Source organism: Streptopelia decaocto, assembly GCF_964273445.1.
Source record: "Streptopelia decaocto genome assembly, chromosome: 5".
Classification (NCBI taxonomy): domain Eukaryota; kingdom Metazoa; phylum Chordata; class Aves; order Columbiformes; family Columbidae; genus Streptopelia; species Streptopelia decaocto.
In genome coordinates this window covers 6,792,777-6,819,582 of record NC_138659.1, presented here as the reverse complement: position 1 = coordinate 6,819,582, position 26,806 = coordinate 6,792,777, and the positions used below count along the sequence as shown (strand labels likewise).

Here is a 26,806-nt window from a genome sequence, read left to right as displayed (position 1 = left end):
TTTAGAGATCTAAAGATCAATTTTAGCAGCCTCAGTCTTTCTGTAAAAGGCAGGGATAGCTGCAGTTGCTTTGAAACCCAGCTATCTCATTTACATGCTTTAATCGAGGAAATTCAGCTTTCAAAAAATCCAACTTGGGATATTTGCTACTGAGCTAGAATTCCAGATTAGGTGCCCACTATATAACAGTTGTGTGATCAGGAAAGTAAGGGTGCCCAGTTTCCTATCTATTTGCACTTTAGTGCTTGTCTCCCAACCGGAGCACGCATTGCAATTTTCACCAGTCTCCTTCCCATATATTCCCTAGCCATGCATTTTTAATGAAAGTTGTAGGAACTTGGTTCCTCCAAGACCTTTATCTCACTTTCAAATTCAGTATTTGTTGGCCTGAAGACACAAATTATTGGGGAAAAAGGGGAACGCAGATGCAGCATCAATTTTACTTCATGCAAAAACCAGGTTGAAAACAATCAGAGAGGTCTCTGCATGAGACAAGTTACAGTTGCTACGTGATAACAGGCAGATAAAAACGTGCTAGGAAGAGAAAGTCAAAAAGGAATAGTACGTAAAACAGAAGCAGTGAAACACCGGTTGTAAGGAATCCCTGGAGGCTCTCTAGTCCTTTTTTCCACCCAAAGCTGGGCCTTGCCAACACCCGATAAGGTCAGCTCTGTCTTTATCCAACCGAGCCATGAATGCCTTAAAGGATGAAATTTCTACAACCTTGCTGGGCAACCTGTTTCAGTGCCACACTACCCTCCTGGTGCCAAACCTTCTCTTAATCTCTCAATCTGAATCTCCCAAAGTGCAATTTGTGGCCATTCCCCCTTGTTTTATCACCTACCACTATTGAGAGGGTTTTGGCTCCGTCCCCGCTCACTCTCTTTCAAGAAGCCACAGACTATCAGGTCAACTCCTCAGCCTCTTATTTTGCCAGCCTAAACAAGCCCACATCCCTCAGCCTCTTCGCATGGGTCACATACTCCTGAAGCAAATGATCTCTGCTGGACCGTCTCCAGTTGGTTCTCTGATGAAGTGAAGATGACTCCAGCCCAAGAGTCTGGAAGATGAGCCAGAGAGCTCTGCAAGGGTGCACAGACACTGAGACACAGCAGACACTATATATGCAGCGCTGTCTCTGTAGAAGCTCCTAAAAGCTGTAAGGCTTGCTTACCCAGATTGTCCTCAGTCTTGGTGGCTTGTTTCTCTCCAGCTAAGAAACTGGAGTATATTTTCAGGTAGAGGGAAAACAAGCACACAAACAAACAAGCAAGCAAACAAACCACCACACAACAAAAAAACCTGCTCTAATTGTGTGGTTCCAGCCACTTTTGTAAGCAATAAATGTAGTTTAAGGAGTCCCTGCCTCCCCTCCTCTCACCTTTGGCTGCTTGTTCATATTGCAGAACCATTCCAGCAGAGCTCCTCATCTACATGCCACGTTAATACTGTTTAGAACAATTAGATCAGTGACGGCAACAACCAGCAAGCACGTGAGCATTTGGTGTGGGCAGAGGGTACAAACCATGTTTTTCCATTGATCAGTCCAGTGACTGGATACAAAACAAAATTTCCCAATGCTGGTGACTCAAGGTGAGGACAAAACAAAAGTCTGCAAGGAGCATCTTCACCTCTGGCCTGCTTTCAGCAACCTTTTCTCAAGAGCCTTCATATTCCGCAGTCACAGATGTGACTGAGGAAAAACAGGGTTAACTTGTTTCAACAAGTGAAACCGTCTTAATTTCCTTCTCAGGTGACTTTGTCTCCAAATATAAAAAGAAAACCCATTTGCATCAACATGAGCTTTCCTAAGCATCAGAGAATCTCAAAACACTCTATCCCTCATGATGTTCTTTCCTAATAATTTAAAAATAAATAAAATAAAAAACACCACAAAAACCCACACACACAACCCAAACCATTTCCTCACTTTCAATCCCCTCCTCATATTTTCACATATGCAGTAAAAAAATCTCTTATTAATGCCACAAAGATGCCCCCAGATGCCAGAATCAAAACTTTCGCTACGTGTTCTCCTTAACAAGTCTCAATTAGCGTGAGCAGGTGTTGAGGAGGAAGCAGAGTAAGAGAGAAGAGGATTATTTTGGGAAAGGAAGCAATAACTGTTACTAGTCTATCAAACAGTATGAATGGTGGAAATCTGAATCATGCTTTTACTGTATGAATGGATAATTCCAACATGCTTTTATAAACAATGATCCTTTACAAAGGATGTAATCTCCCCAGCAGGAAAAGATACACCTGTTAGAAAAAGAGCAGGATCTGAAGCAGAAATGGAGGCAAATACCAGCTTGAGCTTTCTACATCTGACCTCTTCCTATAATGTTTAGGTACTCGTCTCCAGGGCCTGCATCACACTTCATAAGAGAATCAGCACACTGAAAGTAACACTTAAAAGAAGGAAAGAGACTATCAAGATGGAGTTGGGGAGAAATTACAGCTACATTTTTAGCTTCCCTGAATGGAAAGCACCTCTGAGTAAGTGCTGCCAAGATGAAATCCTAGCAAGTAAATGACATATTTAGAGTGTGCCTACTCACTCCCAGAGAGGTATTACTACAATGATACATACCAAGGAAGTTTCATGGTGTATATTTAACGGATGGCTTGCTGATGCAACTCTGTGTACAGTTCACCTTCAGATAGGAATTACGAATTTCAACATTCAAAACAACCTCTCCACTGTTTGCAAGCGGAGGGCGAGCTCCTAAACTAGCAGTAGATGGTGAGTGTCCTCCGAAGTTGGTTTTTTTTTTAGTGATCTTATTAGCTTTCCCTGTTTAAACAAGTCACTTTCTATCTCGTGTTTTATCTTGGTGTCCGCCCCTCGGGCTCTCATGCGAGGGTGACCACGGTGGTTTCTGCCTGCACAGAAGGGATGGCTCAGCTGCTCTTCCAGCAGCTGCTGAACCAGCACAAATTACAGCTTACTGTACTGAAGTATGTGGAAATTGGTGTCTATCTTAGTACACGGGACTGTAAACCATGGTGGTTCAGCAGCTGCCTCACAAACAGCTGAGCCAACCCTGCAGCAAGGGTAAAAATGAAAGAGACGGCAAGAATGACTATATCAGCCTTTGGGTAAAGCACACTTGACTTAATGGCGACCTTTGGTGAGTTACACATCTCTTGCTTCAACTTCTCAGCTGTAACGTGGGTAGTTTCTCTCCCACACGCTTCCTAGGAATGGTGCTACAAGGATGTGTGCACAATGCTATAAAGAATACCACAAAAAATTGCAGAATGGGTGCTACTGCTGATTATGCAGAGCCCATGAAGAACACACACTGTTCCAGTTGCTCCATTAACAAAAAGATCGACCTCCTACGATACTCTAGATGTTTCATACAAATCACAAGAGAGGTATGGCAATCTTAGGGAAAAAAGCAAATGCCATTGCTACTCCTTAACCCCTGCACTAGAGCCAGCCCTAATGAGCTCATCTGCAAGTTGTGATTTCAGATATCATCATAAAATGCAACGCTTGCTCTTGCCATATTATGCACATTTCCCTAGGGCAAGCTGGATATTCCTATCAGCTCTGCATAGCATTTTCTCTACTAGATATTTTAGCTGCCTCTGCTGCACTTTTCAGGTTTCGGTGTCCATTCCGAAGCTATTTTAGTCCAGTTGTTATCTGTACCGCTGGTGATACATTCTGGCTGCCACCATCTGTCTCTTGTAAAGACGTTCGATGGTTTCCTTCCCTGGTTTGTCTCCTTGGCTCAACATTTTGACACAAAGCTATTCCCACTGCTGGCTCTCCACCCACTTTTTTCCATTAGCAGGAGTTGTGTAATCACGATAAAAGACAATTCTAACCAGGATGTGAAAACAAGCACCTAGTGTGCTGCAACCAGGGATTATATATAACCTTCCCTCATCCTCCCAGTACAGGCATTGCTCAATTTTTCTCCAACTCAAGCCCTTCTTCCCCTCCCACTGCACACCCGCTTCCTTCAGCTACACACTTTGCGAAGTGTATATTCAATCCAGTCACAGCTCTCATATGGAGAAGAGCACATGGATATGACTTTGTCTTGTACTCTTAATGTATTCTTGTCAGGCATACATGAAATAGTCTGCTACAAGATGCTACACGCATCTAAAAATGTAGCAAAACACACAGTGAGGCATACACCCAAACAGCACAGTCATCTCTTCTGTATGACAACTCAAGAAAAACGAAGAAGGCTCCAAGGTTATGCTTAAAAATGTAACACTGGGATTTCCAGCTATTAGGATGCTCAGTGAAGTCTAGAAACTCTTCTACACCTTTTTTTTGCACATGGCATAGAAAGAGAGGGCATTTCAATCCCAGATTCTAAAGGTCTTTCTAGCTTGCAAAGCTGCAAATAATACGCATTGCCTAGTGCAGACAGGCTGCAATATGATTCTTCATTCATCTCACTAGCCATGCACCTGGAGTAAGCACTTTGCCTATAACACTGCATAAACATGTTTAATACTCGTTTTAGTTCTGAACAAGAATGAATATTTGTATGGCAAAAGAAGATGATCATTTAGAGCTGCATTTGAAATGCCACAAACAAATCCAATAGGGGTTCTCTTTGTCACTCATCCCTAAGTATTTTCCAGTTTTCCCTCCTAAATCCCAGACTTCTAGTCTGGGAATCAAACAAATCCAAAAATAAATCCTATCTACCTTCCTCATATAAGGAAGAGCTAAATAGTGCTATTGGCAAGTACAAATAAGTAAGTACTACAGTTGCAATGGGTTAACTGTATAGAAGAGTGAGATTTTAATGACTTGTGTGCAATATACAGAAGAAAATTCTTTGGCATAAAAAAACCAGCTGAACCTGTGAAATGAAAAATACCTTCCCTGCTCTTCACCTTTAGCAGTGATGTTATCAAAGCTGCTTTACTGTTTAGAGATGCCTGTTACTTTTTTTCCTCATAGCTCACTCCCAGCATTGATATTTTTTACAGCTGAACTAGGGAAGAATTGCTCCTAGATCCTACCGGCCTTCCCTGAGGAAAGCTGCTTGCATAGGCTGGGAATAGAAAGAAGAGTTCGCTTGTATGTGGTTGCTGCCTCCCTTCACTCTTCCTTTCTTCTGGAAAGAGCTGGGAGGATGCTCTTATGCAGCCACAGGTCGGGGGGAATAAAGAGGGGAAATCAGGCTATATCTGGACTTGGGAAACTACTCAAACAGAGCTTTTGTCTATAATTTTTAATACTTGCCATTTCTTTTCCTTTCCCTAGATTTCAACATGTATAACAATAGGCAACAGCAGCAGGCAGTTGGCTGATTGTTTCAGGAACTGCAGCCTGAGCAGAAATGAGGTAAGTTATAGAAAAATCTCTTATGCAGTACTTGTTATGAAAATATGAAGCAAAGGCAATTCCAGAGAGACTCGGAGCGAGGTAAAACATAAACACGTAGCAGTTCTAAAAACAAATGGCAACCACTTACAGCTACCTGCAAAAGCTGCATTCCTACCAACCTGCATTCAGCAGCTCTCGGTTGTAAATCCCAGGGCTGTCTAGCAAGCTTACAAACACAGCTACAAACCTTTGCCTGTGCAGTGAAAGCCCAGCTTCTCTGGTACTCCGTAGTAACCTCACTGATGTTTGTAAGTCATTTTGCATTTACAAACAACACCAAAGTTGCTCGACCTCCAGAACCACCTAGCTGCAACATTACCCACCTCAGCAGGCTCTCTGCAAGGATGCTGCCCGGGACGCGGTGACATCCGACACAGCTTGCAGCTAGAAATTAAACTCAATTTGTTGCGGCCGAGGTTTCCACTTACCAAGTTTGGCGGCCCCCTCTGCTGGGTACTCGGGGAACTGGCCCTCGGAGGGGACGCTCACCGTCCGGCGCAGGCAGCGCCCTTTGGTAGCATCCACCTGCGGCTCCTGGACCGTATCGATGGGGACCTGCATGAAAAGGATGCCGACAGCTGTTAATATGCCATCTTGATAAGGACTCAATTTTCCACTCAGCTGGTAATAGCTTTCAGATGCAGTTCGGCATGCCCGGCCTTACCACAGAATTCCTGAGGCTCCCCGGGAAAGCACGGCAGCGGTGAGGAGGGTTAGTGCAGACACAGCCTGGAGCAGCTGTGCCGCAACCTGCGCCACACAGATATCACAGCATCATAGAGTTGTTTTGGTTGGAAAAGACCTTTAAGATCAAGTCCAGTCGTTAATCTCACACTGCTACATCCACCTCTAAACTGTGTCCCCAAGAACCACATCTAGGTGTCTTTTAAACACCTCCAGGGATGGTGACTCAACCACTGCCCTGGGCAGCCTGTTCTAGTGCCTGACAGCCCTTTCCATGGAGAAATTTTTCTTAATATCCAATCTAAACCTCCCCTGGCTTTTGCCCATCTAAATTTCTCCCTGCAGGACTTCACTACATCCTTGTAGTCCTCCTGAGTTGCCTGCCTCTTCTTCCAAAAGTCACAAACTCTCCTTTTATTCCCAAGTTCCAGCCAAAGCTCTCTGTTGAGTCAAGTCACAACGTGGCCATCCCATCTGACTAACAAGGCAGTCCTGCCTTTCCAAACTGGTTCTCCAGTGCCGGACTCATTGCCACCCAGCCTTGCCCACTTCCACGCTGGGAAGGTCAGGCAGAAGCTGTTGGTCAGATGGCTACATGTGAAACTTTGAGATTACAAAAGTATTTCTGCAGTCTCAGCACATATTCAGTGGTCAACTACAGCACGTCAGAGAAAAATGGACATTCTGCTAGTCACATCAGGCACATGGAGAAAGGGGGTATCTTCTATCATTAAGGCAAACTCATCCTAGAAGTAGGACCTCAGAAGGCTCCAAGAAAGGCTTGGACTCCTCACTGTTTCCTAGTAATAAAATTCTGTAGGCTAATTCTCTTTAGAAGTACTGAATGTATAAAGATCTTGTTTCTCTTCTGAAATTTTGCAGAACTTGACCCCTCAGGGTTTGCTCCTTCCTAACCTTGTCTTTAAACACCTGCTAGGAAAACTACGTTTTGTTAGAGGGGTGCTTATGCTGGGAAAAAGGTGGTAAATGATGCCACCTGCCACTGCAGCTGCGGGGCCTTTAGACAACAGCCAAGAGCTCTAAAAGAGCCTAAGCCATACAAGTCTCTTTGTCCAACAGCACGTATGTATGGGAACAAGAAATAAGCCTAACAGTATCCTAATCCAGTCCCAAAAAATGTACAAAGGGATTTGGAGGATAAGGAAGAGAACCCAACTACTTGATGAATTTATACAGACAGCTTTGTGCCTCCTGATTTTGTTTATGTGGTCAGCATGGGTTAATTCAAGTACCAGTTGCTTTGCATATTTAAAGTGTCCTTCACTCTGCCCTTCTGAAGAACATATACATTGCTCTGAAGAGGTTCAAAAGACGAAAGACACCAAAGATCCTTCAAGCTGGTGAATACCCCAAAGATAGAGACCACACTGGAAGAACACATCTCCGGAACGGAGCTACACAGGTTCTTGGCCCACAGTAACTATTGCTGTCTCAATGGAGTCACTGCAAACAGGTCAGCTGCCTAAGACAGTATTCCTGGGTCCTGAGTGCCCCAAAAAACTGGCACAGAGCAGGGCCAGAGGTGGGATGTGACGGTTGATTAACAAGTCCAGCAGATAGTGCTTCCATGTCTCAACAAGAGGACGCCCCAGTCTGGGAATTGGGAATTCCCTGAGCCTGCTGACAGGTCTAAGAAAGCCATGCCCTGCCTGATAATCATGGTTATGACCATGGTTTTGCAGGTCTTCGCATGCTCAGATATTAAGTTTAGCTCAGTATCGGTGAAATACTGGGTTTGTTGTTGTTTTGACCTGGATAATTGTACTACCGACTTACTGCATTTCTTCTTGTAGCAACCTGGATAATCATAGTCCTGGTCTGTATTTGATACTGCAATGCTATTTAGAGATAAATTGTTTATACCTAAAGCTGTTGGTCTGGTGCCTGTTACCATATCTGGAATCTGTAACTCAGTGGTGCCACCTTAAGCCCTTTTATTCAACAACTGGAAGAAACCCCAGGGACGCAGCATCCAGGGGCTGGATGTGCCCAAAACATCTCAGCACATTTTGATGAAGACTTTGGCTTTAACAGTACAAGTGCGATACATGCAATATGGCAATTTATTTTCATACAGCTACGTAAAAGACAGCTTGCATCTAAAGGGACAGAAGCCCCTGTGATATTTCCTGTGCCGAAGATATTTCATATCCTCAATCATCTCTGAAAACTGAGTATTAATAGCAAACAAAAAGATATTATTCATTTGCACTGAAGGTTGTGAAAGATGTACAAGATACTGTACTATTTTAGAAACAGGCTGTGCTACAATGGTTCTCACAAACTAGTTCTGGCATTTCCTGACTTTTAAGCACTTAGCATTCTCCTAGGGTCATTTTTTAATGCTATTTATTACTACTCTAGTCTATTTGTCTCCTTCAAACAGCGCTCATTTTTCAAAACAAGTTTCCCAAATCCCTAGTGGTTATTCTGTTAAGGCTGCTTTCTTTGCTGCTAGATTTTTTACAGCAGCTCCTTTGCCGAACGATCCCCGTGCGAAAGCACATTAGGAAGTTAAGCAGAGACTAATTTTGTTAGTTTATGCAACATTCATTCAATCAAGATCACATATTAGATTTCCAGTTTCCATCTGGAGGCTCCATTTATTCTTTTCTAAACACTCTTCTGCCGCTCCCGATTTCCTTCAGAGCATCTTTGGTGGGATGCTGCAAGACACACCTATTACCAGTCAAACCACATGCCGGCTTCTGCACACCTTAAAAGCATCAAGCTATCACCCTGTGACCCTCCTTTCTCAGTCAATTTGTTGCACCTATGCCCAACTGCTATACCTAAAGCCCTTTGCTGTAGATTTATCCGCTATTAGATTGTTTTAAACCAAGAAATGAATATAGTCATCTTTTTCTTTTTTTTCCAAGTATACCTCTTTGGTATTTGTGGGATGACAGAAACATTCTTTTAGTCCACTGACACTAAACAAAGCACGACTACCACCCTGATGACAGGGTATAGAAGGGCAGCGAGGATAGCCAAGAGGTGAGGAGCAGAATGGTGATTGAGGCCTCGCTGTCCTTTGTGTCCTTGGGAACAACAAACTGGCTGCAGCTCACCGGAGTCCGTGTCAAAAACAAATCTACTTCTGCATTCCAGAGATAGGATTTATCTTCAAAGAGGAACTGAGCCATTAACAGGAAGACTGGCTGAGAGCTCAGGTCCTAATTCTGGGTCACTTTGCCTTTGTACTCAACATTTGCCCAGACTAGGAAAACATGGTTAGGCTGCACACTAAAAAAAGCACCCAAAATGTTCATAGGTGTAGCTATGTTCATCTAGTTCAGTACAGTCCGCAGCAGCAAAAGATTCCTTTTGTTAGTGTATTTATAGTGGCTTCAGATGATACTGTTTATTTCATACAATGGTTCTATAAACTGTGTAGGGAATAACATTTCAATGCCACATAGCTTGATCTACGCCAGAAAATATACAAACATCCCACAGTTTCATGGACAAAATTAAAGTAGCTAAAAAAGATCCCTCCTTAAGTCTGACTTAAAAGTGTTGGGTTATTTTACACAACACCCTTCGAAAACCGTAGTCTATATTGACAAAAAAATAACTAACTCCAAGACGGCAGGACCAGCATTTATTGCTTAGCATAAGATCAACCTGCTCTTAAAAATACAGCTTTATGAGTGTGCAAAATGAGCCCGGTCATCAGCTCTGCGCCTCTCTGGGCTGGACATGTTTGTAACAGGTACATAAATAAACTGCTCAGTGGTAGGTCAGACAGATTCACAGACGGGGTGGCAGCAAAACACAAGCAAGTGCACAACTAAATACCACGTAAACACCAAGCCAGACACCCACAATCTTCCTGACCCCGCTCCAGCCCCGGCTGTTCCAGCAAGGATCCAAGAAAATGACAAAAGTCTTGCAGAATCAGGACTCTAATGGCAATTTGGGTTTTCAGCTCATTTTTTGCCCCATCCAGCTTTGCCACACTGAGACTTCACCAACCTGAGAATCATCCATCCTTGAGCTGACATAATGATGGTTCAGGCTTAACTCTGGGACAAGAAGGTGCATAGGGACAGTCCAAATGCTGATAATTTTGGCTATCTTGACAATTTTGATCACAGGCCACATTTCACTGAAAATTTTCACAATTTATCAAGGACAGGTTCAGAGTTTGGACTCTAAACTCTTCAACAGCATCACAGCTGACCTGCCACCGAACAGGCTTTTAAGCGTAAAATGCTTACGTTTGGGATTTCTAGCAGTTTGATGATGAAAAGATTTCAGAAGAAACAGGAATAAGAGCTTTACAAGTATTTAATGACTCTTAAAGGCAAACTGAGCTAAACTCTTCTAAAAATGAAGAATAGGAAAACATATTTCTTCATTGCAGGCAGATTTTTCAAGTTTGGAAAGACTGATTATTCAAGACAAAACCTTGAGAACTTGCAATCTCTTCTGAACTAATCGTCAGGAAGTCTGGAATCGTGTCAACAAAACTGTTCAATAATTCATTTTAACTTTTCCTTCCCTTGAGAGAGTTAGAAGCTGGCTATAATTTTGACATAAAAATCCACTTTTAAAACGTTGCCAACAAACATTTCTTTGGGCTTTTGCAAAATAAATAATTAAATTCGCTGGGGAATCGAAGCAAATCTTTTCTTACGACTGGGTTCAGCTTTGATAAATTTCTATTTACAAGTAAGACATATTTGCTGTAAGATATCAACGTGACAAGTCTTTTGAGAAATGGCAGTGGGCATTTCTGAAGAACCTCCCCTGGGACCCCGTATATATCAGTGTCTGCTCTCGCTGGTTTGGTTTTTTGTTGGTTTGGTTGGATTTTTTGGGGATCACCGCTGTTGATCCACTGCTGGTGTCAGTCACAGGAGATGGAAGAGCAGGAAAATCCATGAGAGCTGCCCTGCTGCCGCCCCTGTCACCAGCAGCAATAAGTACATCTTGTCACAGTGAATGTCTTTAGGTCTTTACTTTGCACTTGATTAAAAACACCTCTAAATTTGAGAAGAAAGATGAGGTTTTGGGTGCAGGGCGGGGAAAGGAAGAGTCTAACACAGCAAAAAGTCGTCTCCATTTCCAGCTGAACACAATGTTAAAAGATTCTGCAGGACAGCAGCCAAATTACAGACAAAGACTGACTGGAAAGCAGCCCCAAACCAGATGCAGCCATTTGTCACAGCCCTCATGAAAGTGCTGTGCAATGGATTATCTGTCTGAAACCGCTCTTCATAAACACTAACTCATTCCCTTTCCCTGTTTGAACAGCGCTGATTTTGCAGACACTTTTACTGCGTCCTCACAGGTCTTCCCCTATGGAACAGGTTTCATAAACGATGAATGCATCTACACCTTCCTGACAGTGAGAAATTCCTCCGCATAGAAAAAAACCCCGATTTTTAAGTTAATCACTCTAGACCTGTTCTCCTTGTCTTGGAAGATGCTGCTACATATTACCACACCTTGATATGTTGTAGCAATTGCACATCTCCTGTCACTCATGACTCCTTCTTTGCTAAATCATCTCTCATGTCCCTACAGGGATTAATTTTCTCTCTACTTACTTTTTGGGCATCCATCCCCTCCCCTCATTAATAATCTTCAGTCTCACCTATTTTCATTTTATAAAGTTGACAAGGTGTCAAGTAATTAATATTTTTCTATGCTGCAGAAGGCAATATCGCCAGACTATTTTTGTCTAAGTAATTACAGATATTTTTGGTTCAAGTTGTACCTTGAAATTTCTCTGATTTCCAACCTACTCTCATGCTTGCACAGTGCAAAAATCTCTCTTGCACATACTCTACCCAAACTGCCTTGACAATAATTCCAATACTGGTGGGATGCTATAAGAAAAAAGTTTTCTTATTACTTTATTTATTTCTGTACTCAGTTTAAAAATCTGTGCATTCATAATACTTTATTTTAACAGCAGTAACTGAAAGAAACCAAACTTAGTATTATACCTGAAACAATTAAGACATCTTTCATTTAGCTGTTTGCATTTTGTACATGTTTTCCTACTTTTTGGCTTTGACATATATATCTGCATGATGATTCTACAAAGTATTATAACCATCAGACATTTCTGTTCCCTTTCAGTTTCACACAGGCTAAGCTTCTTGGATTTTTACTCCACGAAGCAACAAAGCAGATGCACAGAAGATAAAATGGGATGCTTCAGACTCCCGGTTTTCAAACCACGCCGGCCTCGCGATGATGCCAGCGCTCCCTTTCAGCTGCAAGGGCGCTCCGCTGGTAACATTTCTTCCTCCTTCCCACACACCCACCCCCTCACTGATGGGTATCATCTGTCCCTCGCGTTGTTCCTAAGACGCTCTTCAGTCCAAAAACATCCTGACATACCCGCTCTATCAGCAGTTTCTCCATTCAGAGCAGGAACCCTGTCCATCTTCGGCTTCTTGTTGCCTAACTCACCTCATTTCAGGTTAAGAAAAAACCTCCTCCAGTATCCCCTTTCCAATAACTTTACTCTAAACGTAATCTTCCATTTTCTTCTTTAAGTAACCACCCTCTTCCTCATTCACCTGGTCCTTCACTCCGGCTCCCTGTACCCGTGGTCCCACCCATGGGCTTTTCTCGATTCCCCTCCTACATACTTTACAATCATTACGCTCTTCCCAAGCATCTCTCCCCATCGCTGCCTTAGGCCTTTGTTCACTCTTCCTCTAGATCACATTTCATAAAGCCTCTTTCAACTCCCAACGACTTGCCAAGTGAAATTTAACCGAGTCACCTCCCCTTCTCTTTTCATGAAAGCTACAAGGAATATTTCTATTTTGGAAAAAATCAGAAGAGGGTGCAAGTCCAGATTATCAGCTCTATGCCCCTCTCTCTAAACTAGCAGTTCTGCTCCTGTATGCTTTTGTGTTTCTATATGGGGCTATATGTACCCTGCCATGTATACAGAATCAGGAGCTAAATTAAAACAACCTTTTCTTTTCCTACAGGGTACTCATGACTCTGCAAGGAGTTCCCTTTTTCCATTCACTTACAGTAATCCTAAATTACTTGCAAATCAGAATGGCAAATCTGACTCCAGCTACCGGCTTCTGAAACAAATCCCATTAGCAGCGTGTGGAGTCACACCTGCACCAAAGGCACGTCTGCCTGGCAAAGCTGCACGCGGCATTTCCCAAAACAATTTCTTTCTCATTGCGATAGTGCCGCCAGGCTCCTCGGAGAGCACGCTGCAAAGATTTACTCTACTGCTCGATTTTTTGGGGTAACTGCTAAAGCCCAGGCTCTTTATAGTCCAATATTGAATTTCCCCAGCTTACAACAAAACACAGAGTGTATTTAAACATGGTATATAATGACTTAAAACACCAGTGATACATCAGACTTCCCATATTTACTCCTCAGGATCTAAGCAAAAGACTCATCTTACTCCCAGCAAAATGCTTTTAACTGTATGTGTAGGAGAAATTAAGAACCTGTAAGTGCATGATTACCACCTTCGGATAATTATTGTGATATGAGCCAGTGTTGTTTTCGATTACATTTCTTTAATGAGATGCATCCTTTAGGCTAGCTGTGCTGGTACGGTACAGTTTTAGGAATAATTCTCACATGTTCTTAAGTTTCTTCAGGATATACTTTAACTCCTGAGGTGACAGTCCTGTCAGACTAGAAAAAGAATTACACAGCAAACATCATGACATAGGCCTTCCACTTTCCCTGCGTTTGATCACCTTTCCTACACATTAGCATTGATGTTGTTCCCTTCTAATAACTCAAGTCCTTCTCTAAACCATTTCCTCCTACTCTCCCTATGCAAGGAAATATTTCAGCCCTTGTAAATAACCTTGATCACAGCTGAAGGTGAATAATATTTAGTGCCATGCCAGAAGCAGGTCTCATACTCTCAACCTGTACACAGCAGCTTTAAAAAGAACCCAGTAAAACCACAAAAATTCAGGTCATCTCCAAATGTAGGAAACCATGGCATTAGACTGGAATTCATGGACATTTATAGGCAATAAAATCTATTTCAGTAATTTGAAAGCATTCCTATTTTATAGCTCCTCCTGATATATTTATTTTTAAACAGGGTAAACCTGCAGCAGAATAATTAAACAAACAAGCCCGGGGGCATTATCGAATGCTTCTAAAACTTATGGATTCGTGATAGTCTGTGGACATTGAATATCACAAGAAAAAAACATATCATGGCATAGTCTGGGAGAAGGGACTTATCAGCATTTGTTTGTTCAGTGTTTCAATCAATTAAAACAGGCCTATTCTTTATCCATATTGACATTATCTTCATGGCAAGGCAAAATGCCAACTACTACATGCTATATATACCCACACAGAGTAATTTTGTAATTGAAGCAAAGACGGTTGCAATAGCTTTGAGTATCCACGCCAAGGGGCTCCCAATCTTCCTTGCTGCGTTTAGCAAGAGAGAGGACGTACTTCTGCCTCAAACCATTTACCTTGTTACTGCACCAAGGACGACTGTACCAATGTGAAGGCTGCACACACCTGCTGTGCCCAGCACTCCAATACACACACAAACCCCTTTTCCCTACCTCTTCCCCACCTTTATGTCTGCAATGATGTGAGGAGGTAGGTTTACACAGCTGTGGTGGTTTTAACTACCATTAAAAGCAGCAATAACGCAGGAAGATATAGTGGCAGACTTAAAATGCAGGCTGTAAAGCTCCAGGAGCAAGTTTTGGATGCACACAGTTTGCTGTCACCTCATCCACGCAACCAGCTTCTGGGCCAGCTGGATTATAACTGTGCACGTCATGCCATCCATACGCAGAATAGCTCCCATTTCCCCCTGTTTCACTAGACTCGTGAACAAAATAAAGGGGAGACGAAAAAAGCCGCCTTCTCCTTTTACCAAAGAAGGCCAGAAGGTGAATCCTGCGTGGCCGACGTGATTTCTCTCACCTCTTTCTCCCTGTTGAGCAGCACCAGCTGGCTGTCCGTCAGGATGCAGTATTTCCTCTCCCATGTCGTGGTTTCCGTGTAGGGGGACTGGCCGCAGGACAGGCGGTGCGTCGGTGGCCCTTTCACATCTGCAAACCGAAAAACACAACGGCAGGCTGGTTAGCGTGTGTCATTAACCACCGCCTTAGCTTTCGTGGCCCTGCAGCTCGATGTGAGGCAAAACCGCAAGCTGTACTTCGCAGTGTCTGTTTCAGCATATTAAAAGACAAAATGCTAATCCTGGGAGGCACCTGTGTGAAACGCTACGTAAGGTACACGATGAATACTTATTTATCTATAGGATGACTTACAAAAATGGCAATACCTGAGATGAATGTAAATGTCTTTGTCGAAGACTGAAATATAATCAAAAGAAAATACCAAGAGCTCTCATGAAAACTTCATCTTCCCTCCACTCCCTTCTCAAAAACATGGTTAAATGGGGAGCGCCCTAAATCTGCCCTAAATCTAGATTATTTGAGACTAAGGATAGAGAGGCACAGGAAGGAAGATGGAGATCAAGGAAGGCAGGCTTGAAGAAGGGAGGGGAAAATTCAAAGGAATGTGCATTTAATTGAGAAGAGCTTGCTAACATCTTTTGGTAGGGAAGCTATTTGATTAAACTGGGACAGATAGGGGTCTTCCCGTATTTCAACTTAACCACAGCCACTAGAGACAAAAACTCAAACAAAAACAACCCCAGACCAAACACAAAGACCCCACAAAACAAAATCCAACTTGTCTGGCTCCCAGTGCTGATCTTTTAAAATTTGTTTTTAAATCAATTTCCCTTAATATCTCTCAGGTTTGAGCTACATATCACATTGTGCCTCTCACTATTAATTAGTTTTGTCCAAGACTGGGACAGGGCACCACATCAACTAGCCCAGGAGACAGACAGACAGACAGACAGACTTCAGCAGCTGGGTAACACTGGTAGTGCTACGAGATGAGTGGTTACAGGGAAGGCCGCCCTAGGAATTCAAATGTGCAGTCAACTCACAAAAATCTCTTTACAGAAGGCAGAAATGCTATATGAATAATAGGAAAGAAAAAAAAAGAGCCATGAGTAATGCCATTTATATAAATTTAGAAAACAGTTTCAAGTCATCTTTTTCTAAAGTTTTGAGATTAAGCTCTGGGTGCTTTGTAACATTAATTTTTATCTTGCACTCTAGTTTATGCAACTTTACTTGCATTGATCCAAAAATCAGCCATTCCCAATGTTTATGCTGTAGATGCCTGAAGTCCCTGGATTTCTAAGACAGAAGCCTCCCTTTTAGATTTCTATCTAAAACAGACACTGCAAACATCACGATATTGTCACGGACTTGCTGCATAGGAATCTAGAACCTTCTTCAACTATTTTAGGTGCACATTAGGCAAAATGAGTGTTCGGAACCAAAGTGGTTTGTAACTTGAGCTTGCTTTCAGAACACAAAGTAGCCCAGAGCTGAGCGCAGATGCTTCTTGTAGCTTCTCCCCAGCTTCACCACTAGAGGCCAGCGGATCCTCAAACACCCAGCGCCTTCCCGGCTGCAAGGAACAGCCTTAAAACTTCAGATACAAACCCCTCCAGCTGACTTCACTCTCTTGCAGACCCCGTGTATGCCCAATCCCACCTAATCATTAAAAAAACTGCAACATCTTCATGCTCTTTTCCTGCATATAATAGCAACTTTGCCTCCACATTGAAAGGAAACTTCTAATGCCGGGGAATTAACTTGAAAGACTGTTTTCAGAACCTAGTTCAACCTCACGTTGCATTAAGATTCCTGTGATCATTCAGAAGATTGCTTGAAACAGGCAATCTGGTACCTTTAAGCGAGAAAAAGAAGAGGACTGCATGGCCCCTGCTGCTCTGAATAGTGAAGAAATGCACCTTGGCTCCCTTCATTTCAGAGGAGGGAATTTGGGGAAGAAGCTGAGATTTAGGATGAGGCTGCACACTGCTACCTCTCCTAACAAAGCTCGGTTTCCAGTCGTGACAAGCAACACTGTCTATCTCAGAATTGCCCAAAAGCATAATGAAGCAATAGTGCATGTGTGCAAACTCCTGCAGCACAACAGACTCTCTCCCAAGCTACGTGTTTGTCCATCTTATAGACATGAACCCTCCAGACAGATTTTTGGCACAACTTCAAGTGACATTTCTCATGGTGTCTAATCCAAAACCCACCCAGGTGCAAAATAAAACCACTGTTGCTCCTGTTTAGACCTTGGTTTCCCAAACAGAAGCAAATGAGCCCCACCTGTGCCTAAGCAAGACAAACCTACGAGCACCGGGCTGACAGAGGGAAGACGAGCAAGAAGGATGAAGGCACGGGCTGCTGCTGTGAGTGTGCAACAGAATTGTGGAGACCAGAGCTCTGGAGATCTGGTCTTTTGGGTAAAGAAAGCACATGATAAATCATCAAGGGGGAAAAAAGGATGAAGATGTGTCCTGTCCTGCTCATGTGGGTGGGCTGAAAATGAGAGAGCGTCTCCAGCTGCTGAGCTGAGCAGGCAGCAAGTAAACTATATTCTTAACTGCCGGTAGACTTTCTCGTGGCAAAAGAAAACCCTTCTGGGCCATTAGCTCCAATGCAGAATCTACAGTCACGACTCGCCCAGCCCCAAAAGACTTTCGCATTATAATTTCTACCTAACTCCAGGCCTTGGCAGGATACCATCCCACTGATGTACGGGCTGCACAAAGGAATTAAAGAACAGAACGGCTTCTTCCACTGCAATAACAACTCCGGGACTTGACTGAGTCATCGGGCGCTGCGGGCCAGCCGGGCTCTGCTGCCAAATCGGTTGGCTACGTCAGAACAGCTTTCACAGGCTGCTGGCAGAGGAACACGCCATCTCGGTGTCTGGAGCTGTCAGTCACCACTAGAGAACACCACGGCATTCAAGTTTCGTGCTTGTACTGGGATCCTTTTGAACGCACGTTGGGACACAGCCCCGCCACACTGCAGACTGACCAAGCGCTCTCTTCAACAACAAAGAGCAGTGGCAAACTGGTTTTCCGACGTATCAGATCCCATAACTTCAGGCCTCTCCCTGAGGCTGACACCGCAAACCCATCTTGCAAACTAGACGGATGCTGAAGACACGTTGCAAGAAAACTCACCGCTACCAAAACTGCAGCATAGCTTCGGTGCATTGGTCCCATCTATTTGCATTACTCCTCAGTTGGCCTTCCTGCGTGACCGACCTCTTTGGAGCCTCTCACAACAGCTGTAACTTCAAAACTTACTCTAAAGCATGCCACCAGTTTAGACTGAAGACTCTTTGGGACTTTACACAGTATCACATATACACTCAGTCGCTTCACAGACCCCGTTGTGCTTTCCGGTACTCCGTATCTTCAGTTTTCATTTCACATTCTCAGCTCCAGCTTTTCAAGTGAATGTAATAAAACCCACCGACCTCTTCCACTAATGCCCCATAGAACTAATTCACCACCACTGTCTGAATCGCTATGGAAATGAATGGCAAAAAGTCCATGTGTAACTGGGACAACTGACATTTTGGGGAAAGATAAAAAGTCAGGGCTATCCTTTCTTGCTTCGGGAATGCTACAGGGTGTTTCAAAAAGATAGACCCAACTAGATACTTTGAATTTGTGTCCATCTTTTTGAAACACCTGTATATCTATCAGCTTATACAGGAAGGCTTGTGCTTTGGAGGGTAACTCACTGATGAACACAATTTGAGGCTGGAGTTGCAGGAGAGAGCCGAAAGCTCCAAGTCTGCAGATGGTACGTGTGGGATGGGCTCATGCAGCCGCACACCTAAATATGCAAGTTCTGGTGACAAGATTTCTTCCTCTGGTCTGATGCAATCCTTTCCATTCTGCATCATTACAATGAGGCATTCAAGCAAGTAGATCAGTTAGTCTACACAGAGGATTAAAGGTCGTGCCTTATGTGCCTTCAAATGCTAATATCGGTTAAGTAACAGCTTGGAAAAAAAATCCCCTTCCTGGTACAGCATCCTTTGCTGTTTGCCTGCTGCATCTGACATAGCTGAAGATTGGAAATTGCGTTGTTTTTCCTCGGGGCTCTGAAATGCCATTAGGCATGTTATAAATATCCACAAAGCTCCCTTTCTCTCAGCCAAATGACATCTTGTACCTTATTATTCTTAACTACAGAGCTTATTTTTAAAAAAAGGGGGAGGGAGAAAGAAGAAAAAGGCACGGTTATGCCATAACCACGTAACAACAACCACCAAATGTTGATTGGTGCAAGGTGAGGGTACAAGGAGAGAAGCAGCCGGCGCCATAGAAAGGGCAAGACATTTTATGAAAACTGGTGGCACAGTTGTATTTAGAGAGCAGTACTAGTGCTATCAGATGGGAACAGTTCTGAATCTTCCATTGCAAGCATGCAACAATTCTTTTTTCCAAATTCCAAATGCATCCACAAGTGGAGAATACTTTCCAAAACACAGGCAGAACCAGAAACTAATTTCCAAGAGATGAAAAGCGGTCCAGTGTCATTTAGTCCCCAACAGCTCTTATACAGCCAGCAGGGCAAGTCCTCTCCTTTTCTGGATTAGTGAGAAATACAGAATTAGCAGAAATCAGGCCAACAAAACTACATTAAAGGTAAATTCATGCCTTCAGTCTCTTTGCCAAAAAGCACTCTCTACCTACAATCAATAAAAGCACAAAATTAAACCTCCATCCCAGTGATGACAAGAGCACCCCTGGCATGTGTCAAAGCTCCTTTTTTGAACCACACTCTTCCTATGGTGAAAGCAAGGGCTGACTGAAGTACTTGCCAAACTTTCGTCAACTTTATTAGGGTCCGTATTCTGTTCCTAGTATTTCCAATAAGGAGCTGCCAAGCAGCTGAGTAACTAATGCAGTGGCCAAGTTTGTATGCAGGGAGGATTTTTTTTTCCCCCTGAAGAGAGATTAGTAGGAACCCTAACACCTTTTGACAACAGGTCTACTTGCCCAACATCAATGTTTTCATGGTGTTTTATGCACTTACCATAGAGATGGGACTCAGGGAGCTGTAGGTAAGTGCTGTCATTTGAGAGCTTGTCAGTCTCCCAACCTACCTATCTGTGCATAAGCCTGCAGTCCAGTACCAATAACCATCAGTTTGAACCTTTATTGAGCAGTTGAACAGAAGCTGAAACTTCAAGCATCACTATTGACATGAAGCTACAAAGACAAATAGCAATTAAAAACCCTTCACTAAACTTACAGCATCTCTAAAGGCTGATGAAGCTCATGATTCAAGGGAAAGATATGGCAGAAAAGGAAATGCACTGCGTCTCAACATGCCTCATTCCCCTAAACCTGCATCTTGTATAAGAAGCCACAAACGCAAGTGAAAATAAACAGCAATAGCACAGTTATGTGACATACAGCTGTGTGTATATGCAACCAATTCAGACAGCTGTGTGATGTTCAGATGAAGATCTGCAGGATCTGGATTTAAAACAGAGGAGAATTGAAGCGTCTCTGCCCTGAAAGCAGACACAGGGGTCAGAGCAAAGGGACAATCTCCCCACGTTTACACAGAGCAGATGACGACGGAGGTCACTTACTGAGGGTCTGCTAGGAAAAGCACAATCAAGACAACTTCCACTTTCTCTCATGCTGATATATATAGCTTTTGTTTGCATTTCTTATTTCTCAAACCAACTCCCAGCCCCACACAATGGTTTCTGATCCAAGCCGCGCTATCAGAAACAACGGCTCAAAGAAAACCTACCACGATGTACAAATTCACTTGGGAGAAGGAGGGGACGCTCATCGTCCAAGTTTGCACGGACAAACACCACTGTCCCGATGCAGAACATGCAACACTCACGACTAATTTTATTATACGATAAGGAAAATTCAGCACGTACCGTATGTGGTGACTCTGAGACTCAGAGAAAAAGTGATGCTCGTAGGGTTGATGAATTCTTCTCTGAATCACACCACACTTAGAGATATGACCAGTACACATTATAGAAATAAAGCCATTAACCCTGCCATTTTATTTCGAGTGACCTCATCACTCTCTAGAACTACCTGAAGGGAAGTTATAGCCAGGTGGGGATTGGTCTCTTCCCCCGGGCAGTCAGCAATAGGACAAGGGGGCATGGGCTTCAACTCTGCCAGGGGAAATTTAGGCTGGATATTAGAAAGAAATTCTTTGCAGAGAGAGTGGTCAGGCATTGGAATGGCTGCCCAGGGAGGTGGTGGACTCGCCGTCCCTGGAGGTTTTTAAACTGAGATTGGACATGGCACTTAGTGCCATGATCTAGTAAATGGACTGGAGTTGGACCAAGGGTTGGACTTGATGATCTCTGAGGTCTTTTCCAACCCAGTCGATTCTGTGAGTCACAACGTGGGCAATGACTGTCGGTTTTCTAGGAAGCTTTTTGTAGCTCACGTGTCCTCCTCAATCCCTGTGTGGTGTGGTTCCATTTCAGTTAAGAGGTATCTACATTTTTGTGGTCAGCAACAGATCTCTCTGGTGAAGTAGGTGTTATTTTGAGTGCAGAAAGCATGAGCAGATCCCTTGGGATGAGAGGCACGCTATTATGTAGGATGTTATTACAGAGGTAAGCATCTAGTGTGAATTCTTTCTGTTATATTTAATAGCCGCACTCAACAAACATCGTTACACGTGCAAGGACTCAATTCAGGCGGATCCAGTTGCTCTCCTCCAGCAGCTGCATGCAGCGATAACCAAATTCTTGTGTGGAAACCTAATATCGTGGGTAGAAGGTAAAGCAAGCTCAGCCAAACCATCGGATTTCAGGGATCTCAAAAGCTCTCACACCAACTGGTTACGGCCAAAACGCCACCTGGAAAATCCATTCAGCGAAGAATAAAGCCATAAAAGGTTTATGTAGATGAAAACGGTATTTTAGAAGCTGGCAGAAGCCATGACCAGCACCATGGCTTTCTCAGATTCCAATGCATTCGGCACTGCAACATGAATCCTTCACGAGATCTTTAATTTTTCTAGTATAGGCCAATCTTGCCAATCTAACCTATTAACTTTCCGCTACTCTTTTATTGAGTGGTAGTGACCAGGCACAGTCTGAAAACCAGTTTTCCGTTATCCCAGTGGAGAACCTCATAAGCCACAGACAGATTCACGTAAAAAATTGTTCGGTCAAGTGCAGTTCTCATGCCCTTTACCCTCACAGAAACAACACCATGGCGATTTTTATGTTTATTGTGCATGCTTCCATTTCCCTACCACCAGTATGCTAACCCTGGGTGAAGGAATCTCCCAAAATTTAGAGATCAGAAGCCTGGAGGTGCTTCTGCTGCTCAGTGCTTGAGGATAAGGTTTTGAGGTTCTTCCCTTCTCTGAATAAGGTCTGTGCATGTCTTCTGCAAACAGATAAGGGCACGGCATTTTTCCACATGAGATCTGTGATGGGGTGGGAGGGAGTCACCTTTCTGCTCTGAATTTCTCACATACAGCAGACTCGCCTCAACACAGCGAAATCCAGACTAACCTTTCAAGCTGGAAGAATGGGCTTCAACATTTTGTCCGCTACCACAGCTACCAGCCAGATTCTTAAAATTTACAGATTTTCTGCGTTTAAGTATATATATATGTGTATATATATATATATATGTAAGGAACAATTTTTTATGTTGGAATTTTTATGAGTGAATACCTAATAGCCAGCCAAGGGGACAAAATACAAAACGCTACTGTTCAACGAACCTGGCATCTCCCAGAAGGACGAGCTCTTGCTGCCTCTCCTCTCTGCTGCCGACATCATTCCCACCCTTCCATTCCTTCCGTGGGAGAGATTTGACTTGTTGGTACAGGAGACGGTCGGCAGCGAGCAAGGCACAGCAGGCTCGCTCCGCAGCTGGGCTCCCACACAGCTCTGCCAATTCAACTTGGTCCCCAGTCAGTACATCTGCACTATACTTGCAACGTCGCCACTTTGCCTATCAAAAGCTCAGCAGTTTTCACACCAAGGCTGAGCCTAGAGAAGAGATCAGCCAAGATTTCCCCTCTTATTTCCCCATAACGCAGGCAATCTGAAAATGAAGCCTTTCCCCAAGACCTGTGCTAATGCACCTACTGCTCTCAGCCCCCAGTACTTGCTAAAAGGGCTCCGTGTTCCCCGGTACCCAAACGCTCCGTGGAAGCTCGAGAGCACGAATTCAGTTAGCCCACAACCATGCGAGCAGTTACACTGAGCTCTCTTTTCAAAAGGGAAAATGATGGACTTGTTCCAAAAAAGAAACCTCAACTCTTAAAATCTTACAAGCAGTTTAGCGAGCAGATGCTGAGTGCACCAACAGTCTTGAGTTTTCTTGCAAAAACCTAAGAAAAGAGAGCTAAGGAGCTAGCAACAGAAGGAAAAATTAGGCATAAAGCTAAAATTGGGCTGGCAGGGTAATTCTGATTAGACAGAAGAAAGTTGCACCAGTTGCACTCGCTGTCACCATGCAGCGTCTTTAAGCAAAAGGTGTGGGAGCTCTTAATAGCAGTTTAAAACTGCCAATTAGCTCGAACACTGCTGAGCTCCTCTAAGCTTCTTACGTGCCGCGCAGCCGACTGCTAAACTTGCAGCGGGTAATTGATCCTCGCTTCCCTCGGCTGCACCTCTCTCTCCAGCCCCGTTCTCATGGTCTGTACCCAGCCAGGTCCGTGAGAAGAGACAGCATGAAAGATGCGTCTGTCAGGAGACAGCAGCACCTCCTCGAATGGATGGGTGCCAGCGACCTCAAATCACGCAATCACCTGCACACTTGGTAGCTCGACAAGTGGAACCAGAAAACACAACCCGGCCAAGGTGGGGACCTTGCAAAACACGCAGGTGCGCTTCACGCTCGGCCCGGCCTCCCGCGCGCCCCTGCGAACAAGCAGCTCATTGTGCAGCGCTGGAAATCCCATGACATCACCACAACAGACGTTGCTATCTGTGTAAAAACCAATTTAGTTCCCAGGATACCTCGGATTTCAAAGCACCCGCGCTTGCTCAAAGCCATCGCTGTGACCCTTCCTACAATACTAAGCAGGTTTTCCTTCCTTCTTATTCAGTTCTCGTTCCCTGCCCAGGACCACTCATCTTTGCTCCTGAATATTAAGTACATTTTTCACCCACAGTTTAAATTCCCACTTGGCCTACAAAACACTTTGGAATCTCAAAGCAGAAATGGTCATTACAAACCTGTAGAGGGGATTATAAAAGATTACATGCCCCTATTACATAGCTGCCAAGTTCTGAGAAGATTCTCAAGTGACGCTTCTCCCCAAAGCAAGGAGAGGCTTTCGTGAGAAATTTAGGAAGCAGAAAATTGAGAATAGCAGAAAAGTTAATTATTCGTGGGAGAAAAAAAGTCTGCAGTTTGTCCTCTTAATTTATGCATGGTCCTTTTCTTACCCAGCTCTATACCCTTCTCTCTGTCATTCTTGCTCTCACCAACCCCTAATCTCCATCTTACAGCCTCTTCAGCACTGAGCATCCGATTGGGCTCTTCCCTCTTAACTCTTTATTCTTTCCAGCAGCGCATGAAGAAGACTAGAGGAAAAGCAGCATCCAGAGCTCAAAAAGGATCTTGGCCCAGGGCAGCTGTGAAAAAACAAACAAACAAACAAAAAACCCCAGGCAAACAAACAAACCAACCCCAACCAACATTTTAAGAGCAAACTCTGCTCATTTTTCGCATGCACAGAAATATACCACTGTCCTTGTGGTCGAAGTTCAACATATGCGTACCAGAAGCACCATACCAAGGGTTCTACTCCCCCAGACAGCTTTACCCCCCACTTCTGCACACAAGGTGTCAACCAGCTGACATTCATCTGTCATGGACCCATTTCAAGAGAGCAAGACCCTTTTGCGTTCTCCTGCCCGGTAAAGTGAGGGAGGGATGAGAAGAGCAAAGGCAGAGAAGCGTTTCTGTGGGGAGAGAACAAGCCACAGGCACAGACAAGGCGATGAGATAGTGACCACAAGTTCAAGTCGAACAACTAAAAAACAAACACACCGTGTTTCAGGCTTTCACGTGCAGTTTGTCTGAACAATCTCAGCCTTAATTTTCTCAGAGCAACGGCAGGATTGCTGAGTTCCCCGCCCCTTAAACCTACCTCTAAACAAACACAGCCCCCACGCTCTCGGAAAACAACCCTCCCAATGTGCGGTGCTTTTCATGACGAGAAGAATAAAGGAAAAAGAAAGCAAAAAATAATTAAGAAATAAAATCACAAAGCTCTCAGTGTGGTGCTTTTCCATACGTAGGAGTTTTAAATGCTCGGTCACCCTGCCACTACCGCACAGCCTGTTGCTGCTGTACTCTTCTTGCTCTTTTCAACCCAAATGTTTATCGAAGCCAGAGCATACACACAAGCGATTAGGTGCCTTTCTTTTTGTTTGCTTTACTTGTTTGGGGCTTTTTTGTTTGTTTTTGTTTCCTCAACAGACTTTGGGGAAAATAATAAATAAAATATAAGGGTTCTGACCACTGCTGATGTCTCAGATGTGTTTATTTCCCTCGTCGAAGGGAGAGTTCACAGAACCCTAAAATCTACTACAACTATGTGCTGCCTTTTTTTTATATTATCCAGGTCATTCAGGCATATAGCCTAAACTTAGCTTTTGTATTTTAACCACTTAAAACAAATGACTTAGTAAGGGACCACCTCGAGGAATTCAACGATAATGCAAAAGAAGCCCTCCAGTACTCCCCATGCCATTTAAAAAAGACCCACTCTGCTTCCTTCTGGCATCTTCTAAATGTTTTCAGAAGAACCTGGAACCAGCTATTATACACCAATTTGTTGATTTGACCTACTTAAAAACAAAACCCCATACAAAAGCACCAGAACGCTCCTCGTTCCATTTTTCTCCCTGACGTCTGAAAGTCTTCATGCATTTCAGTAACGCAACGCTAATATAGAAAGGGCTGGACTCCTTTCATCCTTTGAAGATGGTTCAGACACAAAACTTTAGAGGAGGGAGAAGGGATCTTACGTAAATGCAATGGGGATTCTGAGCCATATTTAGATTTATGCAAAGTAAAGTCTTACTGCAAATAGTCTGAATCCCACATTTAATCCAGTACAGTAAGGTAATGACCTGTAATACCTTCTTTTATCAGCTCTACCCTTTAACCTTTAAAGGTTAAACAAGTTTAGCTTCCCTTTGTGATTTAACCCAGCTACTGTACCTGTTTTTAGGGAGGGAAACATGGCTTCAGGAGAAGAATCCACTTTGGTTAAGCACAAGGAGGTCACCAGCAATGTGGTCCAGGCAGGACACAGAGCTGCTGGCTCAGATCAAGGCTCAGGAGCCTCCTGACTCACTTCTCGCTCTCCTTATTGCCACACGATGTCAATAGTTGCAAATCAAAGTTTCATTTTGTTCCAAAATTTCAGAATATAGCGGGTGACTTCCATCTTCTTGCCTACTCAATAATGTTGAAGGAAACTAACTGTGAAAGAGAGAGGTAAGATGGGAAATAACAGTGTCAGGGCAAAGAAATTGGAAGCGCTGAGCTAACACCGTGTCAGGGGAAACAGATTCCTGTGGGCCAGCTCGGTTTGGCCATCTCGGCCATGCTGAGATCAAGGCTCCCACGATACCGCCAAAACAGGTGAGGCAGGTTTATTACGCTTTTGGCAAACCCAAAGCAGCATGATTAATGTATCCTTTGATGATGGGCTAGCTAATTAAAAGGATCTGGAGCTAGGGTGCAGCATTTCAGGTATTCTTCAACTGGGTTTTCCCTCTTCTTGGCGTGTTTTATTCTCTCCTCAGCAGGCTTGGCTATGAAGAACA

At 43.7% G+C, this 26,806-nt stretch overlaps 1 protein-coding gene across 7 annotated transcripts in view; it reads right to left on the bottom strand.

Moving 5' to 3' along the window:
• Window positions 1-26,806, bottom strand: part of RASAL2 (RAS protein activator like 2) — a 179,952-nt gene that overhangs the window by 82,974 nt on the left and 70,172 nt on the right. For 5 of the 7 annotated variants that reach the window (XM_082053681.1, XM_082053682.1, XM_082053683.1 and 2 more), the window contains exons 2-3: window positions 15,002-15,129; window positions 5,803-5,929 (exon numbers count right to left, since the gene is read on the bottom strand). In XM_082053681.1, coding sequence (XP_081909807.1) covers window positions 5,803-5,929; window positions 15,002-15,129 — 255 coding nt within the window. Of the gene's footprint in view, window positions 1-844; window positions 863-5,802; window positions 5,930-15,001; window positions 15,130-26,806 lie in introns of those variants that run through there. The other 2 variants (XM_082053684.1, XM_082053687.1) reach the window with 2 other exon arrangements.